The sequence below is a fragment of the Ammospiza caudacuta genome, chromosome 4, assembly GCF_027887145.1.
Source record: "Ammospiza caudacuta isolate bAmmCau1 chromosome 4, bAmmCau1.pri, whole genome shotgun sequence".
In the NCBI taxonomy this organism is placed as follows: domain Eukaryota; kingdom Metazoa; phylum Chordata; class Aves; order Passeriformes; family Passerellidae; genus Ammospiza; species Ammospiza caudacuta.
Window position 1 is genome coordinate 24,667,439 of NC_080596.1, and position 22,288 is coordinate 24,689,726.

The 22,288-nt window shown below is 48.7% G+C and overlaps 1 protein-coding gene across 4 annotated transcripts in view; it reads right to left on the bottom strand.

Moving 5' to 3' along the window:
* Window positions 1-1,881: 1,881 nt before the first annotated feature.
* Window positions 1,882-22,288, bottom strand: part of BMP3 (bone morphogenetic protein 3) — a 75,592-nt gene continuing 55,185 nt past the window's right edge. For 2 of the 4 annotated variants that reach the window (XM_058803762.1, XM_058803761.1), the window contains 2 exons: window positions 5,498-6,124; window positions 1,882-3,603 (listed from right to left, as the gene is read on the bottom strand). In XM_058803762.1, coding sequence (XP_058659745.1) covers window positions 3,412-3,603; window positions 5,498-6,124 — 819 coding nt within the window. In that variant the 3' untranslated portion in view covers window positions 1,882-3,411. Of the gene's footprint in view, window positions 3,604-5,497; window positions 6,388-22,288 lie in introns of all 4 variants that reach the window. The other 2 variants (XM_058803764.1, XM_058803763.1) reach the window with 1 other exon arrangement.

Here is a 22,288-nt window from a genome sequence, read left to right on the forward strand (position 1 = left end):
ATACTGATACCACAAAAATAAAGCAAAAAGCTAACTACTGGCTAAGAAATAAGGTAAAATTAACTTTTGACAACAACACAGGCTTTTCCCAATGTCATATCTTATAACTACCTGTCTTGGGAATTATCATCATGTATCCCAAAAGGAATAAATACCTCAGAGTGTCCTAAAGCAAAAAAGTAGCACACATGAGCTCCTTACACTCCTAGGAGGTCAGCACAGCATGCACTGAGTCTGCAACAAATTATGCTCAGTGAGGGTCTGCAAAAAAGTTTCAACTGATGAAAATTTACCCTGTTTGTTTCAACATGAAGCAATCTATAGGACTCCCCTGCACTCTCACTGATTAAATCAAACTGATGCCAATATGCTACACAGATCATACTGTCACTGCCCCAGCAGGTCCATCCACCAGTGTCAGAACCACTACAGGGTCACAAAGGCATATTTCCTATAATGTAAACAATAGAATCACACTCTTTTTCAAGGTCCTACAGTGGGTGCTTCTTGCCTTTTTTCTGGCCTTTCTTGCCTTTTTTTCTTCCCTTTCTTGCTTCCCTTTCTAGCATTTTCTGGCTTTTCTTCCCTTTTTTCTTGCCTTTTCTTCCTTTTTTCTTGCCTTTCTTCTTGCCTTTTTTCCTGCTGTTATTCTTCCCTTTTTTTTTTCTTGCCTTTCTTGCAGTTTTTCTTGCCTGCTGTATGTCTGGTGCAGTAGAAAATTTCAGGCTCCCAGGGAGTAAATAGTTTTCTTTAAATCATTATAGTTTGGGGTTCTCTTACTCCCAGGTAGCCTGAAAGTTTCTACTACAGGAAGAAAGAGGGAGAGGAGAGGAGAGGAGAGGAGAGGAGAGGAGAGGAGAGGAGAGGAGAGGAGAGGAGAGGAGAGGAGAGGAGAGGAGAGGAGAGGAGAGGAGAGGAGAGGAGAGGAGAGGAGAGGAGAGGAGAGGAGAGGAGAGGAGAGGAGAGGAGAGGAGAGGAGAGGAGAGGAGAGGAGAGGAGAGGAGAGGAGAGGAGAGGAGAGGAGAGGAGAGGAGAGGAGAGGAGAGGAGAGGAGAGGAGAGGAGAGGAGAGGAAGCCATAAGCAGTAGAAATGTTCAGCCTACCTGGGGGCAAGAAAAAAGGCAAGAAAGGCCAGAAAAAAGGCAAAAAAACAGGAACAGGGAATGGGACACAAGGATCCTGTGAGGAAGAATGTCTCAGGGAGCGCCACAGAGAATAAAAAGGAACTGGAGTGAGGCATGGAGAAAGACGGAGAAAAACCAGTTACACAACAAGGACAGAGGGATACAGAGACATAGAGGGAAACAAGGATCCAGAGGGGAAATGACCACAGCACGTGGGGCAGGATGCTTCTCCTCCAGTCACTACAGTGCAGCTTCCCTGCCATTCCATGCTCAGTGTCTCCTCCCAGCTGCACAGGTGAACAAACAGGTACTGCCAACGTTTCCTTCCCTCAGGCAGCACAGACCCACCAGGAGAGCCTGGAATCCAAGGATGGATCTAAACATGGGAGTCGCACTTGCTACTCTCTCCACCTTTTCTCCAGCTTAGCCCTGGGCTTGGAAACAAAAGAGAACAAACATTTAAAAACAAAACTTGAGGTGTCCTGAGGCTGCCCAGGCTTGGGAGGAAGCCCTTCCTGCCAGCCTCTTGGCCTTTCCCCACTCTGAGGAACTGTGGAAATGCACATCTAGACCCGGGGCAGACAGCCTGGGATGTTTTCTGCACAACAAACCCCACAGCCCCGAGCACCAGAAGCCTGAAGAGGTTCAGGAAAGGCTCTCCCAGGCGGCCCTGAATGTTCTTGGAAACATCTGAGTGCCACACAGGAAAACATGGATTTTCATTTTAAAGCCATTTTATTTTCCGCTTCTTCGGAATTCCGAGCACAACGTCCACATGACTGGAGGAAAACAATACAGAGCAGACAAGCTTATCCATCAGCAGTGAAACATGCCCTTCACCCTGCGAGTGCTCCTGTCCTTTGGAGCTCCCCTACAGTCCTGGCAGCTCATCTTTGCACTGACAGAGAAAACTGCATGGCTTGAAGAGTGCTGAGATAAAGGAGGATACATTAGGAGGGCCATGGATACAAAATAAATTAGAAGCATCTGTAAAAGTTTCTTTCCATATACAAAATAACTTTTCTTTCTTGGGGGTGATTTTCACTTTTTAAAATTGACTGTCTGTACACAGATAAACCTTTCCCCAGAAAACATTTAAAAATGCTGGTTTTAGAAGGAAAAAGGAGCCACTAAACCCATCCTGCAAACTCACAAGCCTCTCCTCAGCTGAGGGTGCCAATCTCTGGGACCAGCCCTGCCCCAGGAGTGACACCCTGCTGCTGATGAGTTCAGGGCCCCCCGAGGATGGAAGAACTGAATCACCACCTTGCCAGCTAAATCAGAGCACCGAGTGCCCCTTTCCTGAACAGCTCCATGGAGGGTGACTCCAGCACCTCGCTGGGCAGCCCCTTCCACTGCCTGACCATCCTGTCCATGAAGAAATTCTTCCTTATGTCCAGCCTGACCCTTCCCTGGTGCAGCTGGAGGCTGTGATCCCTGGTCCTGTCACTTGTTACCTGGGAGTAGAGGCCACTGCACAGCCTGGCAACAGCGCCCTTGCAGGCAGGCAGCCCACAGATTATTTGGAAGACTGTTCTAGAACTTGAGGTGAGGTGAACAAGTCATTCAGCCACCTGACTGAGGGTGGCATTTCCACAGCCCTGGCCTGCTGAGTGTCCATAGCAGAATTCAGAGGGATGCCCTCAGCAGGGCTGCTTGGAGCTCCTGTGCCCGGGGCTGCTGAGCTCCCAAGGGCTCAATTACAGAGCACTGTCAGGGGAAAGGAACTCGCACACAAGGTGGGTAACCTCCTACCAAGGAGATGCAAGTCACCTGGGCTTACCTACGGCTTTCAGGATGTCAGATTTGTTTTGCTGCCTTGTACTACTCTAAAACCTATGGCAAGAAACTTAGCTTTAAAATGAAGACTACTACATTTCTAACCTCCCCTCGCCATTAGTCACCATTAGAACAGAGATAGGAAGTACCAGCCTGTGCTGCTTCCAAAATCTTGTACAAAAATAGATCATTATGTCCTTTGGGCAGTCTCAAAAATCTGCAGATCCTTCCTTCCCCTCTCACTTCCAACAGGTACAGTCAGGTGCCATTCCCAAGCCTTGTGTCTTGGTCAGAATCACGGACAAATGAAGTTTGTCTTCACTTCCCTTGGAACCACTGTTTGGAATCCATCCTGCTCCCACTCTCACTGACTGGATTTCTTTACATTTTCTTGTCCAAAGGAGATGCATGGCAGTGCAAACACGAAGCAGGTATGATGAGACTCCTGCCCACCCCTTCCCCAGACAGCAAGCCCTCACCCTGGCATTGCCCACAGCCTCCCAAGGCGTTATCTGCACGCACAGGACTCCACTGTCATGTTGGGGTACACCTTCAGAACCACATTCTTGTTCTCATCAAAGAATAAGATACTGAGGGAAGACATTTTGTCAGGAACACAGCAAGGCTCGGGGATGCCGGGGACGACGCCGACGGCTCTCACAATGCTCTGGATGGTGGCGTGGTTGGATGGCTTCATGGCCTGCAAGAGAAAGACACGGCAGAACATGTCACTGCACCCACACTGCCATGGATTCACTACTCTACAATCACATTGCTTTGTTGAAGGGCCCTGTTGAGACCCCTCAGCTGGAACATCTCCAGCCAGCTCTGCCTCATACTAAAGTGATATTTTCCTCAGAGGAGAAACTTCAAAGGGCAAAGCTCCCTAAATTCATAAAAAGGGACACCAGAGCTTGGGTTTGCTCTGAAGAGAAAGCCAATCTGCCTGGTAAGGTGACTGCTTGGTCACAAAACCAGAAGCCATTAAAGTGTTCACAAAAATAAAAAAACAATGCAGAGAAATGAAAAGCACAAAAGTTTTTCTCTGAACCCTGAAATGCTTCCTGATCCAAGTATCTGTACAAGAGATAAGTGAGCATAAAAAATGCACAGGATGCAGCTTTTAGCCAGGGACTTTTGCTTTGGCTTTAGAGTTGTTCTTACACACACAATCTGGGAATCAAAACAGTTTAGTGTGTATCCCATCACATGTCCCTGAGAAATACACAGAACCATGTCATTTTGGCCAAATGTTCAACTTGCAGTTTTGCTGGAATGAGAGATGATTCGGTTCTGGGAAAAAAGAGTCAGTCTTAAGGGTTAGATATGGACCTGCAAAAAGAGCAGGAATAACTGTGAATTCCAGCTTGTCATCTCTTTTGCTCAGCACATTAGTACATGAAGTTTTAAGTCCCCATCTAAGCTGATCAGAGACATTTCTGTTGGTTTGCTTTGAATCCAAGAGTACCTATACCCCTCAGCAGTAGCAGCCAGGGATTTATAAACAAGTTTTGGATTATCATACAACTCAGATTTCTGTATCATTTCTGTCTTCAAAGGGAAGTGAAAGCTCTGGTAGTCCCCAGCCACGTTCCCTTACTCAGCTGCTGGGCAGCATTCTCCCCAGAATAACTGGGAGCCCAACAGCTGTCCTGAGCCTGATGATCACATGCCACAAGGCAGAACACCTACTGTCCTGCGGGGTGTCCTTGCAGCTGGGTTACAAGCAGGGCACAAAAGGCAGCTGTGAGCTCTCATTCCCGACAGGAGAACATCTCTGTGGCCCACAAGCTCTATGCCAGGTCATGCTCCCAGCACAGATGGGTTGGACAGCAGTCAAACCAGCTGGAAAAACCAGGGCATGGCTAAAACATGCACATCTGGAGGCATGGGGGGTACATCTGTTCTCCATTACCCACCAGGTTACTAACTCTAGAGGCTCACCCTCAGCAAGGGCACGTGATGTACCCAGAGTAGTCTGTTATTGCCTGAGGGTCAGGGTATCCCTCTGCAAACACACTCTCAGTAGCAGCAGATCCTGTGATGCCCGGCTTTGAAGCCCGCTCCTGCAGCTGGAGCTAGGCAAGTCTTCTATTCCTCCAAGGAGAGGACCCCATCTTCTGCAGCTTGCTTTGCCTGGGCTCCATCCCCTTGGGTGCCATTCTTCCACCCACCACTTTCAAAGGGAGACTCCCTTTGCTCTGAATGCCACATATATTTTGGAACCAACTGCTCTGGCTTCTCTGTGGCAGGACCAAAGACTTTAGAATGAAAGGCTGCAGTGAGTCCAAGAGCTCTGCCTTTACTGATGCCCCCCATTTTAGGCCAGCCTCAAATCCCAGGTTTAAGCAGCCTCCAGGACCTACTAAAAATGTTGCTAAGAATGACACTGGACATTTGGAGCAGAGTTCATCAATCCAGGTCACAGGGCTAGGAGCACATCAGCCTCCCCTGCTACTCTCATGCAATCAGCTCATACAAACCATGGGATATTTTGACAGTGAGTGGGCCTGGATCCATTGCTTTTGGATTCCCTCGGACATGGCAAACAAAATGCCCAGGTTATGGTAACAGACAGTGAAAAAGCATCATACCTTTGGAATTGGGAATTGGCATTCTCCTGAGCAGTAATAGGCGTCGAAGGACTTGGGGGAAATAATCCACTCACTCCAGCCGATGTCTGCAAAATCCACCTTGAGGTAGCGCCGGGCGCAGCTCCTGGGCTCGTTCCACTGCTTCCTCCTCGCCTTTTTCAGTGTCTGCTCATCAAACTGCAGAGTCTGGCTCTTCTGCAGATGGCTCTTCCTCTGCTTCTTCTTGCTCCTGGCCCTGTCTGCCAGCTGTGGCTGGAAGGTCTTGTAGGGCCTCGTGCCCTCCCAGCTCTGCTCCTCCCCGTACTGGTACTGGGCTCCTGGGAGCTCGTTGTTCTGCAGTGGCAACAGGACGTTCGCAGAGCGTCTCCTCCTCCTGTGGCCTTGTGGCTTGGGAAGGGCCCTGGCCAGAGGATGACGGTGTCCTCGCAGAGTGGACACGACACTCTCAGGCTCGGAGATGGCGGAATCGTTGGCGTAAATCAGGATGTAGGGCTCGTGGGAGGAAGAGGCCCTTTCCCAGGGATGATGGCCGGGTAGATCCATTTTAACTCTGATCAGCAGCTCGTTGTTTTGCTTTGCCTCGTGCAGGAGCCGAGTAATGTCCTTCCACTGCCAGGAGAGGACATCCTGGTAAGCAGAGGAGACATTGATGAGGAAATGTCCCAGGCTCCGAGCCGGGCTCCCAGCTGAAGGAAAGGTCCAAACTGAAAGGTGTATCTGAATTTCAGGTTTCCTGTGCTGGTGATGGGAACAGCCACTGGGCTCAGAACAGTTCCACTTCACATGTAGCAGATCACCAATATAATAATACACTGAGGCTGACAGGACATTTTCAGACTCTGTGAGTGATGTCAGGTTAAAAACATACACCTCCTGGCCCTCGGGGCTCCCTAGAAAAACAAGTAATCACATAAGAATACAGGCATCTAAAAATGTCATCCAGAGGGGACACAGGGCTGCTCTGACAGCCTTTTGGCTAAGTCAGATACTAATCACACCTGAAGTTTCCCTCTAGGGCAATCAGTTACACTGGCTACATTTGTCATTCCATCCTGGACAGTTCATCAGTTTTCATGCCAGAGTTAGAAGGTATTTACTCATACAGCTGAAGGCAGGCAGACAGTACTAGAGCAACCTCAATAGCGCAAAGAAAGCCAATCCAAAACCAGATTTGAGGGGTCATGGGGTAGAACACATGGGGGACTCTAACATCCACAAAGTGCAACAGCAAGGCCCAAGAGGAAGGTGTAATTTTTCTAAAAATCCCTGTGGGCTGCAGTTATGTCTGTCCTTCAGAGAAAAGAGAAATACAGATCAGAATGTTAGGCTGTAAAACCAGGCTGGCAGGGAAAACTCAAATACAGTGTAGCTAAGGTATGGTCTGCAGCCCCACCCAAGGGGCTGGAAACATCCTGACACGTGAGGGAAACGGGACCATGCAGAATTAAACGCTTTTTGGACACCACGGCGTGTGAAAAGCCTCTTCAAAGGGTCAGTCCAAGCAATGAGAAGCACAGAGATGGCCATGGACTAGGGATGACCCTGCCCAGGCAAGTGAAAACATCATTTCCAGTACTGATCTTCCACAGACATTGACAATTTCATGTCCTGTGCCTCCAGCCTGCAGTATCCCAATGGCCAGCGCCACTCAGGTAAGTGTGGCAAACGCCTGGACTCTCCCTGTGCAGCCCCATCCCTACCCCAGCAATCCAAGCAGCTTCCTCCTCTTCTGAACACTTTTGTGTCATAGTATTCCAATCAGTACATTAAAAAAAGCAGCAAGAAAGAGAGAACCCTTCTCCCCAACTTAGCAGATGCACTGCTTCATGGAATTATGGAAAAAACTCCATGTTTTCTTCAGTAGAACAGGGCCAAAAGAGTGAAAAGGCCAAATAACCTAAGGAATCATCTTTGTTTACACATTCAGCCTCATCTGGCAGCAGAGCACATAGGTAACTTTCTAAGTGCTGAAAACTCACATACCACTATAACAGATGCCTAGGGAACTAGATTTACCTGGAATTCCATCCTACTTTTTATTCCTCAAGCCAAAACCAGCCCTTGATTATGCTTGCACCAGGCATACATGAGGACCTGATCTCTGCTTGGTTTGTAACCACTGATGTAATAAGGTTATTACACACATTACATTTGGGATGTAATAAGGTTAATACACACTTTGGCAGGGCACTGAGTAGATCAGTCTCAGGAGCCAGAATTCATGGTGTCTCATGGGCACCTGTTTAAGAAGTTATTATTTGCATCACTGCTGTATGCTGAAGGACAAGTTTTCATCTCAATTTTTATTACCAATGCCACTTAAAAAATCCTGCCTTTTCTAAACTGGCATATTGTATTGGAAGACAAAGGAAGCTCCTATTGTTCATCAAGAAATTCTGGACAGCATGGGGCACACATAGATGGAGCTATCATTTTGGTTAAAAGCTAAATTCCAGCCTGCAGCTCTATGCCAAGACAAAGCACTTGCAGTAGATGGTGCTATTTTCCTACACAACCACCTGAAGCTTCAGCAGCTCTGAATTCTCCCATCTTTTATCTGCAAAATCACCTCAACAACAGTTACTAGTGGGCAGCACAGACATCTGTGGATCCACCACATTCTGTCTCGAGAAACCCAACTGCATAACTTGGGGTTCCATCAAAATTTGGGAGCACTGGGTCCAGCACACCACTTGTGTGACACCAATACCTGACTCCCAGGTGTAAGCATTGCACTGAAATAAGTGTTCCCTGGGCTAGAAATTACCCTTAAAAATTACAGGCACGTCAAGGAAGCTTTAAAATAACTACAAAAGCATCTTTTGCTCAGGAAAATTTCATTTCATTGAAACGAGACACTGTTTTTGCTCTGCTGGAAACCATTCCAAACCATTCCAACTGTTTACTCGAACCCAGCTCCTGGCACAGCAGCTGAAGTACTTGTACCTGCTGGATCTTAGGGGCATGGTTCACACTTCCTCACCTCCCCACACCAACCCACAGCTGCAAGGAAGGCCTGTGACCAGCATTAAAAACGTGTTTTTAAGGAAGTGCAGTAGGTCTGTCAAGACCGAGGTCGCTGGCACAGGCAGATTCCTGTCACAAGGGGGATTTCAGGCATCAATAAGCTGGAATGAATCTGCTAACATGTGGTGTGTTTACCTTTATAGAGGATGCCCTGACATTTTTATGGACTGCCAAATCTATCCCACGGGTGAAAAAGGATGCAATAACGAGGACTATTTAGTTATACGGTCACCATTAGCCATCATTTAAAGGAGGTATTACAGAGGTGCCCTTGTGCCAGGGCCTGGTTAAGAATGGATTGGCGTTTCCGGTGCAAAATCCTGTTCTCATCACTTCACAGCCCATATACAAAAGTTCACTAGGAGCTGGAAACAGGAACAAGTTCCTCAACAAAAACAGATTTGGAAACCAGATTTTCTCTTTTCTCCCATCTTCCTCTTACTTGGCTGCTGCTTCCTAGTTACCAATTTGTGTTCTGTGCAAAAGAAAAAGATGGGATGCAGTTCTCCCTTTTGAAAGAGCATAGGACCGGGTACCAAACTGGTTTTACTAACTCTTTTAGCAAAACAGGTAACATCACAGCAGCTAGCAACTTGATATAAAACAGCAGCAAGTTCACCACGGACTAAAGCTATCAACTGCTCAAATAAACAACTTGTGCAGAAACAGCAAAGCTGCATACCCAGGACCTAACTTACATGAAGGTTTCATGGTACGAAACCCACAAATCTGCACGTTGCACAGCCTAAGTGTGCTGCACAGTGGCCACTTGATCTCTTCTCTCTATATTTTAAGCAGGAGGACCACAGCAGGTATTAAGACTAAACACAACATCTAGCCCGAAGCTGGCACAAGCCAAGCAGGCTAAGGGGGTACATCCACAGCAGACACAAATACGGGCAGAATCCTCACAGCCATGACTCATTGCACTTGGGCTGCTGGGGTGAAAAGCAACTTGTGCACAGCCTGTGCTCTGATGCCACAGCTCCTCAGGCTGAAGCAATGTGTTCTAGAAACAGGGACCAGCAGGGAACTGTGAACACAGGTCGCTCACACGCATGGCACCGCTGTGAGACACACAGTGACAGAAGCCAGAAAATTCTGTCCTGAGAGGCCCAACCTACAGATCCTGCCCATTTGCCTCAGAGGCCTGCAGATTTGGGCCCATCTGCCCAAATCTTAGCTTAATGTTCGTCAAGTTCCTGAAAAATACCAGGATGCTACTGCTTGCATTGTATTTACATGAGTGCAGCAAAAAAACCCAGCAAACCCCAAAACTGAAGAAACACACAGAAGGAAAAAACACAAGTCTTCTGACTGGATATTTGTAAAGCTCTTATTGCAAAGAGCCCCTGATACTCTGGTGCTCAGAGGGGCCAGCATTTGGCCTGGACTGGTTTCTGCAGGCTGATGGCAGCCGGTGAGCTCTGTTTCCCCGTTTGCGTGGGCACTTCACACCACAACAAAGGAAAGAAAAGCCTTTGGAAAGGGAGGAGAACGTATCTCTAAAACCACAAGAATTGGCCTAGGGGAAGGTGTAATACCTGAAATTACTTGAACTTCAGTCATTAAAAAGAGTTTAAAGTGATTTCTGACTGTATATCTTTACTATAACACCATTAGGAGGACCTTCCAAACAAAGTCAGGACTCATTTGCAAGCTGTGTTCCTTAAGTGATGCTAGGATTAAAAATGCTTTCAGAAGCAAATCTAATCTGCATTTGAGGCTTTTGTCTTTCCAGTCTCTTTTATTTCTTCATGCTGTATGTGACCTCCAACTCCTGAGCCTGGGCAGCCACCAGCACACCTCCAGAGGCAGTGCTGAGAGTAAGCACACTTCTGCTCAGGTCTCTTCCAGGAGGAGAGACCAGTCGTGTACAGACACCCCTGCAGGACCACATCTCCAGAGTTCCCTTGCCAGAACTGCCCCAGTGATCCACTGTGGCTCATGTTCTTCCTATATGTCTTTTAGAGAGACAACGCATGGAAAACCACTCACTCCTGTGGCACCCACAGGTAAAGAACTGGAAAAGGCCTGTCCAAAGCACAACAAGGACTACCAGAGCTGTCCCAGAAATGTCCTGCAACAGGGAGAAGAGCTGCTGCAGAAATCACACTCACATATAGAGAAACAAATTAGAGCAGTTAAGTCCATAAAAGAGAACAGTGCTAAAGTGTAACTAAACACTCAGAGAAAGATATATGTACATCCTCACTGCACTCCTCAAGGATTTCAGGCCTGGGGTTTCTTTTCATCTTTGTCACAGCCACAGGTTCCTTTTCCTGGGCTATTCAAAGTGTACAGTTATGCACCCAGGTAATTTAGCAAGATTAACAGGAAACAAATTTGCCTGAATGATCACATGAATGTTCATCAAAATCAGTGGCCAAAAGCCCCAGCCCAAACAAGCAACAGTCCAGCCTCGTTGTAAAGTCTGGTGCATGAGAGATTTCAGGGCAGGAGGCTTCAAAGAGGTGCCACATGGGGCTGAAGCTCTGGTCCTATCCCCTCAGAGAATTGAGCCACAGAAAGGGAAACTTGCTTTTATCAGGAATGAGGATGCTTGTTTTGATCAATCAGTCTTAGCTGGGTTTTGTTGGTTGTTGGTTACAGGGCCACAGCTGCCACCTGCGACACCCCTGTTCTCTGACCAGAAACAGGGACGAGCTTCAACAAATCCTATGAGATTTTGGTCTCACCACACAACACTCCAGAGCCTCCAAAATCTGTCTGGGAGATTGGGGAAGGGCCTTTCCCATGTGCTGCAGAAGAAGCAGAAGCCCCTGCAGAGGAAAAGCAAGGACAGAAAGATTCCACACCTACACTTGAGAGCTCAGAAAATTTGTGCTTCAGAAAAGGAAGAGCTTCTCTCCTGAAAATGTCAGACTAAATTGCAAGGCTAAACTGCAAATGAAACCACTGAAAATTTGCTTCAAGACCTCTTGCTGTAGATGGAGGAGACATGGGACAATTCTGGGGGAACTTCTGCTCCCAGCAGACAAAAAGTTGAGTCCTGAAGGGGCTGGCAGAGGGACTGGTAAAATGTGAAGGAGCAATAGCAACATCACATATTAAATTAACTGATGCATCCCATTAAGGACAAGGGGAAGCCTGTGGGAGACTGAAATTTGGAGCCAAGGAGTGCAACAGTGAAAGCAGAGGATCTAGAGACAAAGTAAAGGGGAATACTGCTGGATGTGCCATGTTCATGGCAGGCCTTGTTAGGCAGTTGGGCCCAAGGAAGAAGACAGAAAAAGTCTTTCCATTGCACACACCACCCTGAGGAACATCAAATATAAGGGCTTTCTGGAAACAGATTTTCTGCCATCAATAACCACACAAAATAAGCTGCTGCTGCCAACGGCAAGAGAAAGACAACAGCCAACTGGTTAAATATTTTGCATAGTTAATAAAGTGTCAACAATGTTTAAAACCAATTTATTGCTTTGGCACTCGATCTGTGAAAGTATTGGAAGAGGAGGAAAGGGATTAGCAAGCAGTGTGTTTATAGGACTGCTGCCACTCAACATCAAGTGAGAGTACTAATATAATCAGAAAGACCACAGAGATGGGATTTCAACCAACAATATTCTAGGTTTAGAACAATAAATGGCATTTATCAGATATCTGTAACAGAGCAAATATTGTTCTGCTAGGGTCATTAACAACCTCTCCTTTTTTTAGGAGGGGGCTGTAGTGAATATTACATCCTCCCCTCTCTTGGTAGACTTAAGTCAGTGAGAGCCAGGGACATGAGACTTCACGAAGCAAACAAGCCACATTAGAAAGGCAAGAGAGCTCTTCAGTAAGAGCAGCAGCTGGGCAGAGTCCTGGCTCTCAATGCTCCAAACCCCGGGCAAGTACTCCTCTAAAGCCTTTCCTGTGGACAGAGATACTTGCAGGGTTGAAACCTAAGACACCAAAGCCACTCATTCCTCATTGTATTTGATCTCTGCTCAGAGCTGCCTTATAAAAGACATTGTTGCTTTTGAAGAAGCAAGGGAGCCTGCCACCCACAGCTCTCTTTCCTAGGACAGGAAGGACCTGAAGCAAGTCATTGAACCTCACAGACAGCTCTCACTTTTACTGATGCTTCTCTAAGAAAAAGCCACTGGGTCAGTGCACTGGTGTAAAGAAAAGCCAGAGACTGGCAAATGGGGCTTCTGTGTGTGTGCCCTGACAGCTGTCCCACACGCAGCAAGGTTTTGGGGTGCAGCAGGTAAGGGAAGGACATCCCAGTGATGCTCATCTTTAGCTTCTGGCCATTCCATTTAGCCCTTGTGGAGCTCACATGCATAAAAACCACAAGAGGGAAGGGTTAGTTAGGGTTAGCAGCAAAACAGTGACTTTTCTCTTTCTGCTAGGACATGGTTCTTTTGAGATGCTGGCATGTTAAACACATCCTCCTCCCTTACAGAAAATGTTTTTACATTTTCACTCATCTACCTGTGCATGCCAGTGTGTAATCATGGAGAGATGTAAGCGACCCTTCCAAAGATGCCAAGATGAAGTATTTATGACACCTAAGTCATGTTTCAACTGACCTCACCTGCCACTGCATCTCATTGTCAGTAAACCCCAAGCCATGACACGGCTCCGTCAGGCGCAGCTCAGCCCTTGGCTCCAACAGAAGTTACAGGTGCAGAACACCACTAACACACGGGGGACTCCGGAGAAGATCCGCTGATTACTCCACCTCCCTCGCACTGTACTCAGCTCTCCTGATGACAGTGATGCTCGATGCAGAGCAGAAGTAGTAGGGCAATAACAGGACATAACGTAATACACGACAGTCCCCGCCGGAAGGGATATTCCTCAAATTCTCTCATTTCTCCCATTCACCGCGCTCTCCGGGCCCAACCCCAGCGATGCTCTGACCCCGCGGTGCTGCCCTCTTTCCCCGGCCGCGGAGCGCACTCACCTGCGGGCAGCGGGCGGAAGCCGCGCACCGTGTTTCCCCCGCGGAGCCACGGCCCGGCCGGTGTCGGCGGGTCACGGTACTGCTCGTAGAGCCGCAGCATGTGCTCCGCCACTCTGTCGGCCGCCGCCGGCCGCCCGGGCCGCCGCTGCCCCGCGCCGTCCTCACCTGCGGCGGCCCGGGCGCGGCCGGCCCGCACGGCTCCCGGAGCGGAGCGGCGCCGCAGCCCGAGCCGGCGCGGCCGCAGCGCGTCGCCCAGAGCCAGGCACAGGCAGCCCCATCCCAGGCACAGGCACAGCACCCAGCGGGCCGACCACGCCATCCCGCCCCTCGGCGCGGCCGGGAGAGCCCGGGACTGCGCGGAAAGCGCGCTCGGGGCGTTCTCCTCCCGGAGAAGGAAAAAAGGGGAAAACGGGAAAAAGCCGGCAAAAAAGCGGGGCGGAGGAAAGCTCCGCGGTGTGGACCGCCCTCCCTTAGCGGCGGGGAGCGAGGGTTTAATTTTTTATTCCCAGCCGTGCAGGTTGCTGTCGGGGCAGAGGCGGCGGTGCTGCTGCTCCCGGCACGGCCGGCACTCGGTGCAGCCCCGCGGGAGAAACGCGGCGATCGCCCCGCCCGGCCTCGCTGCGGCGGGGCCAAGTGCGGGGAGCCGCCACCCCAGGGGAGCGCAGCCACGGGACGGGACGGGACGGACGGATGGAGGGAGGGGATGCTCTGGAAACTCCATCCCCCTGGGCGGACGGCGATCCAGGCGGAGGACGGTTCCCTGCCCGCCTCCACCCAGCCCCTCCCAAAGGCCGTACAATAACGTGATCGCATTAAAAAAAGGGGGGGGAAAAAATCAGGAGTAGTAGCGCACTCACGCTTCTCCCCTGGAAGTCTGAAGGCTTGGCTGGGAGAGGAGCACATTCCACCGCGGGCAGGTGGCAGCAATGCTCACCGGGTTGTGCTGGGCTTCTGTCTGCTCCTCCTGAGTACCGGCCACACTCAGTGACCCTCGGCTCCTCCAACCCTTCTGCCTGCCCCTCCTGAGTACCGGCCACACTCAGTGACCCTCGGCTCCTCCAACCCTTCTGCCTGCCCCTCCTGAGTACCAGCCACGCTCAGTGATCCTCGGCTTCCCCAGCCCGGCCGGGACTGGCAGAGGTGCCCTCAGCACCTGGAGCCCGTGGGAGCAGACGTGCACCTAGAGAAATTCTTCACTACAGCAGGGCACGGCAAGGTGTTCATTGCTCGGCTGAGACAATCCCATAGGCCTCCCGTATTTGCTGTCTTTCAGCACCAGAGGACAGAAACGTCTCACTTGCCCTTGGCAGCGCCACAGCCTCACACAACAGCCCAGCACACACGATGCTGTGCCTTACCAAATCTGCTTTGGAATAAAGGGCTGCCTCATCTGTACCTCGGGCAGGGAACACACGGGAGGTGGAAGAGGAGCCTCAGTGCAGTGTCACAGTTTATAAACATGCTGGTTCCTAAGATCAGCTTGGTTTCTAAGCTGAAGAGGGGAGATAATAAGATTGGCCTACAGACCAGCACACTGAGCTTAAGCACATGGCATTTTCAGCACGGGGCATTCAGCTTTTCCACGGGCTACAGCAAGTGTATCATTATACAGCCCCAAACAGAACACTACAACACTTTATGTACTGCCTCTCAAATTACACTGACATTAGGATGGGTAGCAAGCACTGTTATGCACTGTACAAGCCCATCTGTAACTACAAGAGGTGAGTGCCCACCAGCAGGCAGGGAGGAAAGTGAAGATTCTCAACAGCACAGTAGTGATTTTTATATGCTCCCACATTTGAAGGCTCAGATACAACCCCTGGCAATGACTCATCCACTAACAGTGCTGAGGCACCAAAGCTGCCACATGCATCTCCAAATACTATCCATAGATGTGGAAACACACCATGTCACTATCCATGCAAGTAGTACCATCACCTCTACTTCTCACTAGATAAGAAATACACACTAAATGCAATATAAAAGCTAACAATACAAGTAAACATAATTAATAAGTTCATAATGAAAACATTAAGGTATAATTGCTTTTTTTTGGACACAAGTAATAAAACCAATGTGGATCTGTGCAGAAAGAAAACAAAATTATTTAAACTGATGGCTAAAAAATTCAGCATAAGCAGCAGTCCCTGGCTTATATCCACAGCAGAGCTGTCAGTCCCAAAGAAGTATCTCTATGCAACTGGAAATTACCATTTCAGGATGATTTTCAGGACAGGATTTCAGTTTTTTCCTAGTGTTGGAAGAAGCAACATAAAATAAAAATCCCCAAGCAACAACACACCACAAGTCTTTAAATAAAAACTGGCATAACTGAATCCTGTAATACACCTACAGCACCAAGCCATTTGCTGGAAGATGTCATCTTTTGCACATCTCCAACATATCCTCTGAGCAGCTTCCTAACTCTTGAAATCAGATCACTGTAAATCAAGAATTACCTGAGTTGAAAAAAATCAAATAAACCCGTAGAGACACTGTGTACTTGTTACACCATTCTCAAGCAAAAGGGGATTAGACAAGAACTACTTTTAGTTCAACATGGGGGCTCAAGCACCCTATGGCTGACCTTTTATTCAAAATCCTTTGAGTGTTAGCAGAAAGCCCTGCTTATATAAAATTAACCCCAAATTTGGTTCCCAGAACCTCACCCCAGCAACTTGACTGCAACTAAGTGTGTAAAATAGAAAGTTAGCCCTATACAAGCCTGTTTCAGCCAGCAAGGAAAGAGAAAGAGGACACTGCATGTGAAACAGAAAGGAAAAAGTGACTTCTCAGGGCATTAGGAGCCTTCTCTTAATCCCCCTTTTCAAACAGCTGCCACAGGCACACACAGGGTTTCAAAAATTCCTCGCTTTATGGGCTGTCCCTGTGACATATCAAAACACTCATTACATAGAGTTCTGCAGCTTGCAAAGTTTAGGAATATCCCCCACTCCATGAGATTTCTAAATGCCAGAGCCTTGTGAGTGTACCATCCAAACCAAACCAAACCAGGAACTCCTCTCCACAGCTGACAAACTTTCACACCTGACCTCCAAGAGAACAGCGCTTCTGTGCCTCTCTGCTATTCCTTTTCTGCTTCTTCCACACAAGTGCTGCAAACCAGTTATCCAGACATATCCTGCCCTCCAGCTACAGCCAGCACAACTCCAGGCCCTATTGGGCCTGAGCAGCTCCATCCTCATCACCCCAGTCTCCAGCCTGTGCAGCAACCTGGTCTCTTCATTCCTTAGCCCCTGGCAGAGAGCAGGCTTCAATCCAAATTAAGTTTATTTAAATGGTGAGCAAGTCCTGTGCCATTGTCAGGGCCAGCCTCACCACCCTCCAGCAGCCCCTTCAAAAGTGCTATTTCAAACCTCCACCAAAGCTTCAAGGTTTATCACTTTCTCGGAGCTTGCCACAGAGTGCACAACCCAGTAACTCTGCGGCTATTTGTTCCCTTTACACAAGCACTCGGAAGTCCTGGGGAACAGGAAACCACAAATACTCCTTCTAGAGGAAATGAAATAATTACATATTTGCATAACAAAGTGATATTAGCAAAATCTGTTCAGCATGTGAAGGCTAACCCCACACTCATGCTGCTATTTGCGTGGCTCTCAGCTGCTGCAGAGCTCACTAGGCACAGCAATCTCTGCTGCTGTGGCTCCTGCATCCAGCTCTCCTGGCTGGCATCTGGAGAATTCCCCACTGCAGCTCCACCCCACCAGCCCTCCACACATCTGTTTGGCTGTCTCAGAAGGGCTTCTGTGTGCTCTGCCATGGCAGGGCTCCTGACACCGACTCTTTGGGGCAGTGGCACCAGCTCTGCCCAGCCGTGCATTCCCAGCCCCACAAGGCCACCCCTACTGTTACCAGACCCCAAACCCTGGCTCAGGTGTGCTGTCCTGCATCCAGGGACCTTGTCTCATCTCCCTGGGGTCATCTGCTCTGCAGGACAACCGAGTCCTGGTCCATAACCCTTCCTTGCATCCCTGACACACACACATTCCAGGTACACCAGGTATCTAAGCAGCTCCTCATCCAGCACTGCCTGGAACCACGGCACCGATCCAGCACTGCCTGGAACCACGGGACTGATCCAGCACTGCCTGGAACCACAGCACTGATCCAGCACTGCCTGGAACCATGCCATCCATCCAGCACTGCTCAGAACCATGGCACTAATCCAGCAATGCTCGGAACCATGCTCCATGGACCTAAACACCCCGCACTGGCTCTCCCATGACTGGAACCAAGGAGTGTAGTAGGTGCTCCTTGTCATGCTCATGCCCATGGCCCCAGAGGTGCACACAGGCACAAGGCAGGCCGAGGTGGGAAGCCCCGAGCAAACCCCCTTGTGCACAGCCATTCCCTGTATCCCCCGTGCTGCCTTTTCCAGCTGGGCTGGGTGTTTGCTCAGGTGGCCAGCAGCAGCCTTTCCCTGGAGGGGCCCTCCAGCAGCATTTCTTCTCTCAGGCCCCGGGATAACATGTTTCTCTCACCACAGAGAAGCTCTGCTGCAGGACCTGTAAGAACTCTGCCTGGAGGCGAGCTGGAATGAAGCGCGCCCTGAGCGAACAACAGCCAAGGAACAAGAACCGTGTTCCCCTTCCGTGCAAAGCCCTGTTCTGTACACACAGCTCATCTGCGTGGCCGCAGCCCCTCCAGCACCTGCGTTTTTGTTTTCTTTGCAGTGGGAACTGCGGCTTGGCCTGCACTGCTTGTCCCTGCCTGCCTCGCACAGAACTGCCCAAAGGTTTTAGTCATCTGTAATCTGATTTCTGGGTGTGGGGAAATGGAGCTAAGGGTACAGCTTCCCCAGCTGCCTCTTCCACAGAGGGCCAAAAGGAGAGCATCTAATGACCAAACACGTTCTACTAAATAATAACAACCCTGCTGTGAATGTGCTGGTGGCTCAGCAGAATGAAGCTCTTCAGCACCAACCTCCTGCTACTTTCCAGCTTCACTCTGTGAACCAAAGCAAACACCACAACAACAGATCTCCATGTTCTTGCAAGACCAAAGATTCAGATGCCACATAAAAAGAACGAAATTATGATTTTGGTGGGGTGCTGAAGAAAGAGAAAAGAACTGAAAACATATACAGGCTAATACAACCTGCAGACCTTAACTGATGCACACAGTTCAGATGTGCTGGAAAAAGACCTACAACTCTCCCCTCTGGTAAGAAATCTATATTTCCAGGGATCCACTTGCCCATCAATGTCCAAAATCAATTCCCTTAAGGCAGCGTGCAAACCCTGTACCTGTGGTAAATGTCACAATTGGTGACAACACCAGAATCTCCTTTTGGAAAAAACCTTGGACACTTCCATGCACCTTATGTTTACAGCGAGAAGTCGTTTTGGGCTGGACAGTTGGCATTTGCTTCTGCTAAAGAGCCACAAGGCCTAAGAATACACACAAGAAGCTTTCATGTGGTTACCAGTCCTTGGAATGCTCCTCTCTTGATTACTGTGCATGTCCACTTCACTTGGGTCTGATCAGGGCTGAACAGTGACAAGAGCTTGGGAACAACACCCAGTGACATTTCAGGGAAATGGAGTCTAAGGCTGCCACGTTACTTTCTTATGCTCTGTCCTGTTTGTCTAAGAAAATCAACCTTTCCTTTAGAATGCAAGCCAGACCACAGGAGGGTTTGGGGACAGATTTCCACTTAGGGCAGAGTCAGAGCTTCCTCCAGTTAGTACTGGCAAAGGATAACAGCATGTCACCTGGGAGCTTCCATTTTGTGGTCATGCTTTGGATGTCAGAAGGGACACAACAGCAGGAGGGCAGCTGGCATGCAGGCACAGGTGGGCAGGGAAGCAGACGGGTTTCCTGAGCAGCCAGCACTCCTGAGCATCACTCCTGACTACCATTCCTTCAATACAGATCCCATAGTTCACATTTTGAGCATCCTATAAGACATGGATGATTTTTATAAAAATACTTCCTTTTTACTAATGAGATCTAAGGATGAGCAGTGAAATGATTAATCGCAAGACATTTACAGAGAAAGGAAAATTAACTGGCATTACATGGGAGAAAAGATCAATAATCCAAAATAAGGGGAAAGATGGCAATATTACACAAGAACTTTTTACTGAAACAATGTTTTGTATGTGGTCAAATTACTTGCAGATCTCTGCTGCAGTACGGGAGATGAGTAGATTCAGCTCGGGGTACTGAGGAATTTTTCAACCAAATGTTTATTCCAAGACCCTGATTGCTCAGACCTCACCAAGGATGTGGGAAGTGCAGTTGCAAACCCGTTCTTCACTGGATCTTTAATTACTGACATAGCTTAGGCAGCAGAGCCTGGAAAATGCAGCCACAAAAGCCAGTAATCGCAGACCCACCCTGAGCTCATCAGGGGCTGTTCTCTGCCTCTTCCTGCTCCTCCCTCTCCTTACAATTTTAGAGACGCCAGGTCTTTCCCAAATAGCAGTTTTGGAAGCTTTTACAAGGAGTGAAAGCAGATGTCCCCCCTATCCCATCAGCTCTGTTTCCTGCAAGTCAATCACCAAGAAACAGCCTCTGGCCTCCTGGGCACAGGCATGGGCACGGCCACAGCTATTTCCACTATTTCCTGGTGGAACTCAGAGGGAAAGCAGTTCTTCAGACACCTGTGTGTGGCAGCAATCACAGCAGCAGCGCCAGGAGCAGCACACAAGCCTCTGGCTGATGCCCAGACACCAAACCAGACAATACAGGGAGGGCAGGATAGCATATTCCCTAAGTCACAACTCTTTCTCCCCTAAGATTTTAGTCATCTGTAGTTTCCATTTCCCTACTGCAAATATATAGGGTTAGTTTATCTGAAACTGTAAAAAGCCCATCTTCTCTCAGAAGAGATTTGATCTTTCTTATGAGATTTAAGTTGAAATGGTAAAAAAGAGAGAAATTTAAAGAGAAAAGCAGTATTTGGTGTAGTTAAAGACAAGCCAGATGTGGAACCATACATCTTCAAATTAAACATTTACAGAGTTGGCAGCAATGGATTTTACATCTCACACATGCAAACATCGAGTCTGAATGTACTCTCTCCTCCCTACCTATGCATCTATCCAACATCTATCTTGCCCCCTGCTGCTTTTTGCATTCCTAGGGATTATCCCCTGGACTCCTGCATGGCACCTCCTCACATCAGCACAGTGTCCTGCTTTCACTTCCCAAATATATGAAGACTGTAACAAAAATCCTGGATGCCCAATGAGAGACAGCAATGCGCGTGATTAGAAGAGTGAAAAATCTTCCAAAAATCAGGGCATGCTACCTGTGAGTGCAGACATCAAGCCTCATACATGGGGACCACCGCTATGCAAGAATACAGAGCCACTTGTAAATGTTGAGAAGATATTTTTCCCCCATATGGCTCCAGCCACAGGCTGGGAGCAACAGCAGCCTGCCTTGGCTTTGTTCTCATCAGGCTCTCCAGTTTCACCCCTTTGCCACCCACTTCCCCAAACTGTGCCCTGGAAGCTGGTAGATCACAGTGACAGCTGTCTGTCACACATGAGCCGCTCCTGTCACCAACTCCACGGGATCCACAGAGCATCCCACGCCTTCCAGAGGCTTTGGGCTGGACTCTGGGGTTACCACCCCTCTCCCCTGCATGGGGTCACTGCTGCCTTTGTGCTCCACAGGCACAGCTGGAGCTCTGTTCAGCCTCCACTCCCTCCTTCCCTCTCCAGCTCTGGATGTGTGGGCCTACAGCAGATCTCCTCACTGCTCTTAAACCCAGAGAGTAGAGCAGGGAAGGGAGAAGTTGCCTTCTGCCCCACGTTGGGAATAGCTTGCTAGCCATGACTTGGCCTGCAGGTCCTTACAGATTACCAGATTGTATCTCTGAGTACATCCAAGAACACAAGGGGAGGGAATTCCAACCCCAGCCAGGTGCTCGCCCACTGGCAGCGAGCAGAGTGCAGCAGTAGCGTGAGGAGAAGGGCATAACAAGGGGATGGTTCTTGTGATAACCATGCCCAAGGTGCCGCTCCCGAGTGCCCACGGTCCCGACCGGGCCGCCCTGCTCAGCCTGATGTGTGCTGGGCCCAGAGTAAATGGGTTACACTGCTGATGAGATAAAGGAGGGACTTCACTTCATTAGTCCAGGGGAAAATCTAGGAGCCAGGTGCTGCAGCAGAACAGCTCCTTGCCTGGCTCTGGTTTAGAAAATAGCATGCACATGTAAGAACAACAGAAAATGCAGCAGTCATGAGTGAAGCCTGAGGACACAACAGCACCCAGCTCACAGTTTCACAAACAGCACACCTAGCACGCTGCCACAGAAAACCAATAAACCAGGCAGTTCACACAGAACCCAGAAGCCATTCCACTGCAAGACATTCCCTCCATCCTCCTTCATTAGGAGAGGCGCCCCAAGTATGGTTCATCAGACAAGGAAACCCAAACTTGGCCTTTCACTGTACTGCTTCATTCAAAACACTTTTTTTGCTATGGTTTGATAAAGTGAACATTCTCCATTTTCTTTGAACAAACTGTACTACACTTGTTTCTCATCAGATTACATAAATTAGCTGAGCGGGAATGGATTCAATTACAGACCAGATTCCAGACCTCTTAAGAACTGACTGCCTAACACATTCCTTTCATTTAACAAACTGGAACCAAATGAGGATTATCTCATATAAATAATACTCCCTCGATAGGGAGATGCAGTAAAATGGCAAAAATACTCAGAGGAACCATACAGATCAAACACAAGAGCCTCTGATATTACCCTCTGGATTTGAAGTATGAACATCACATAAACTTCATTGTTCAGTATTTTTGCTTTGTATTGGGAACAAGAATTTGATTCAAAGGCTTCAACT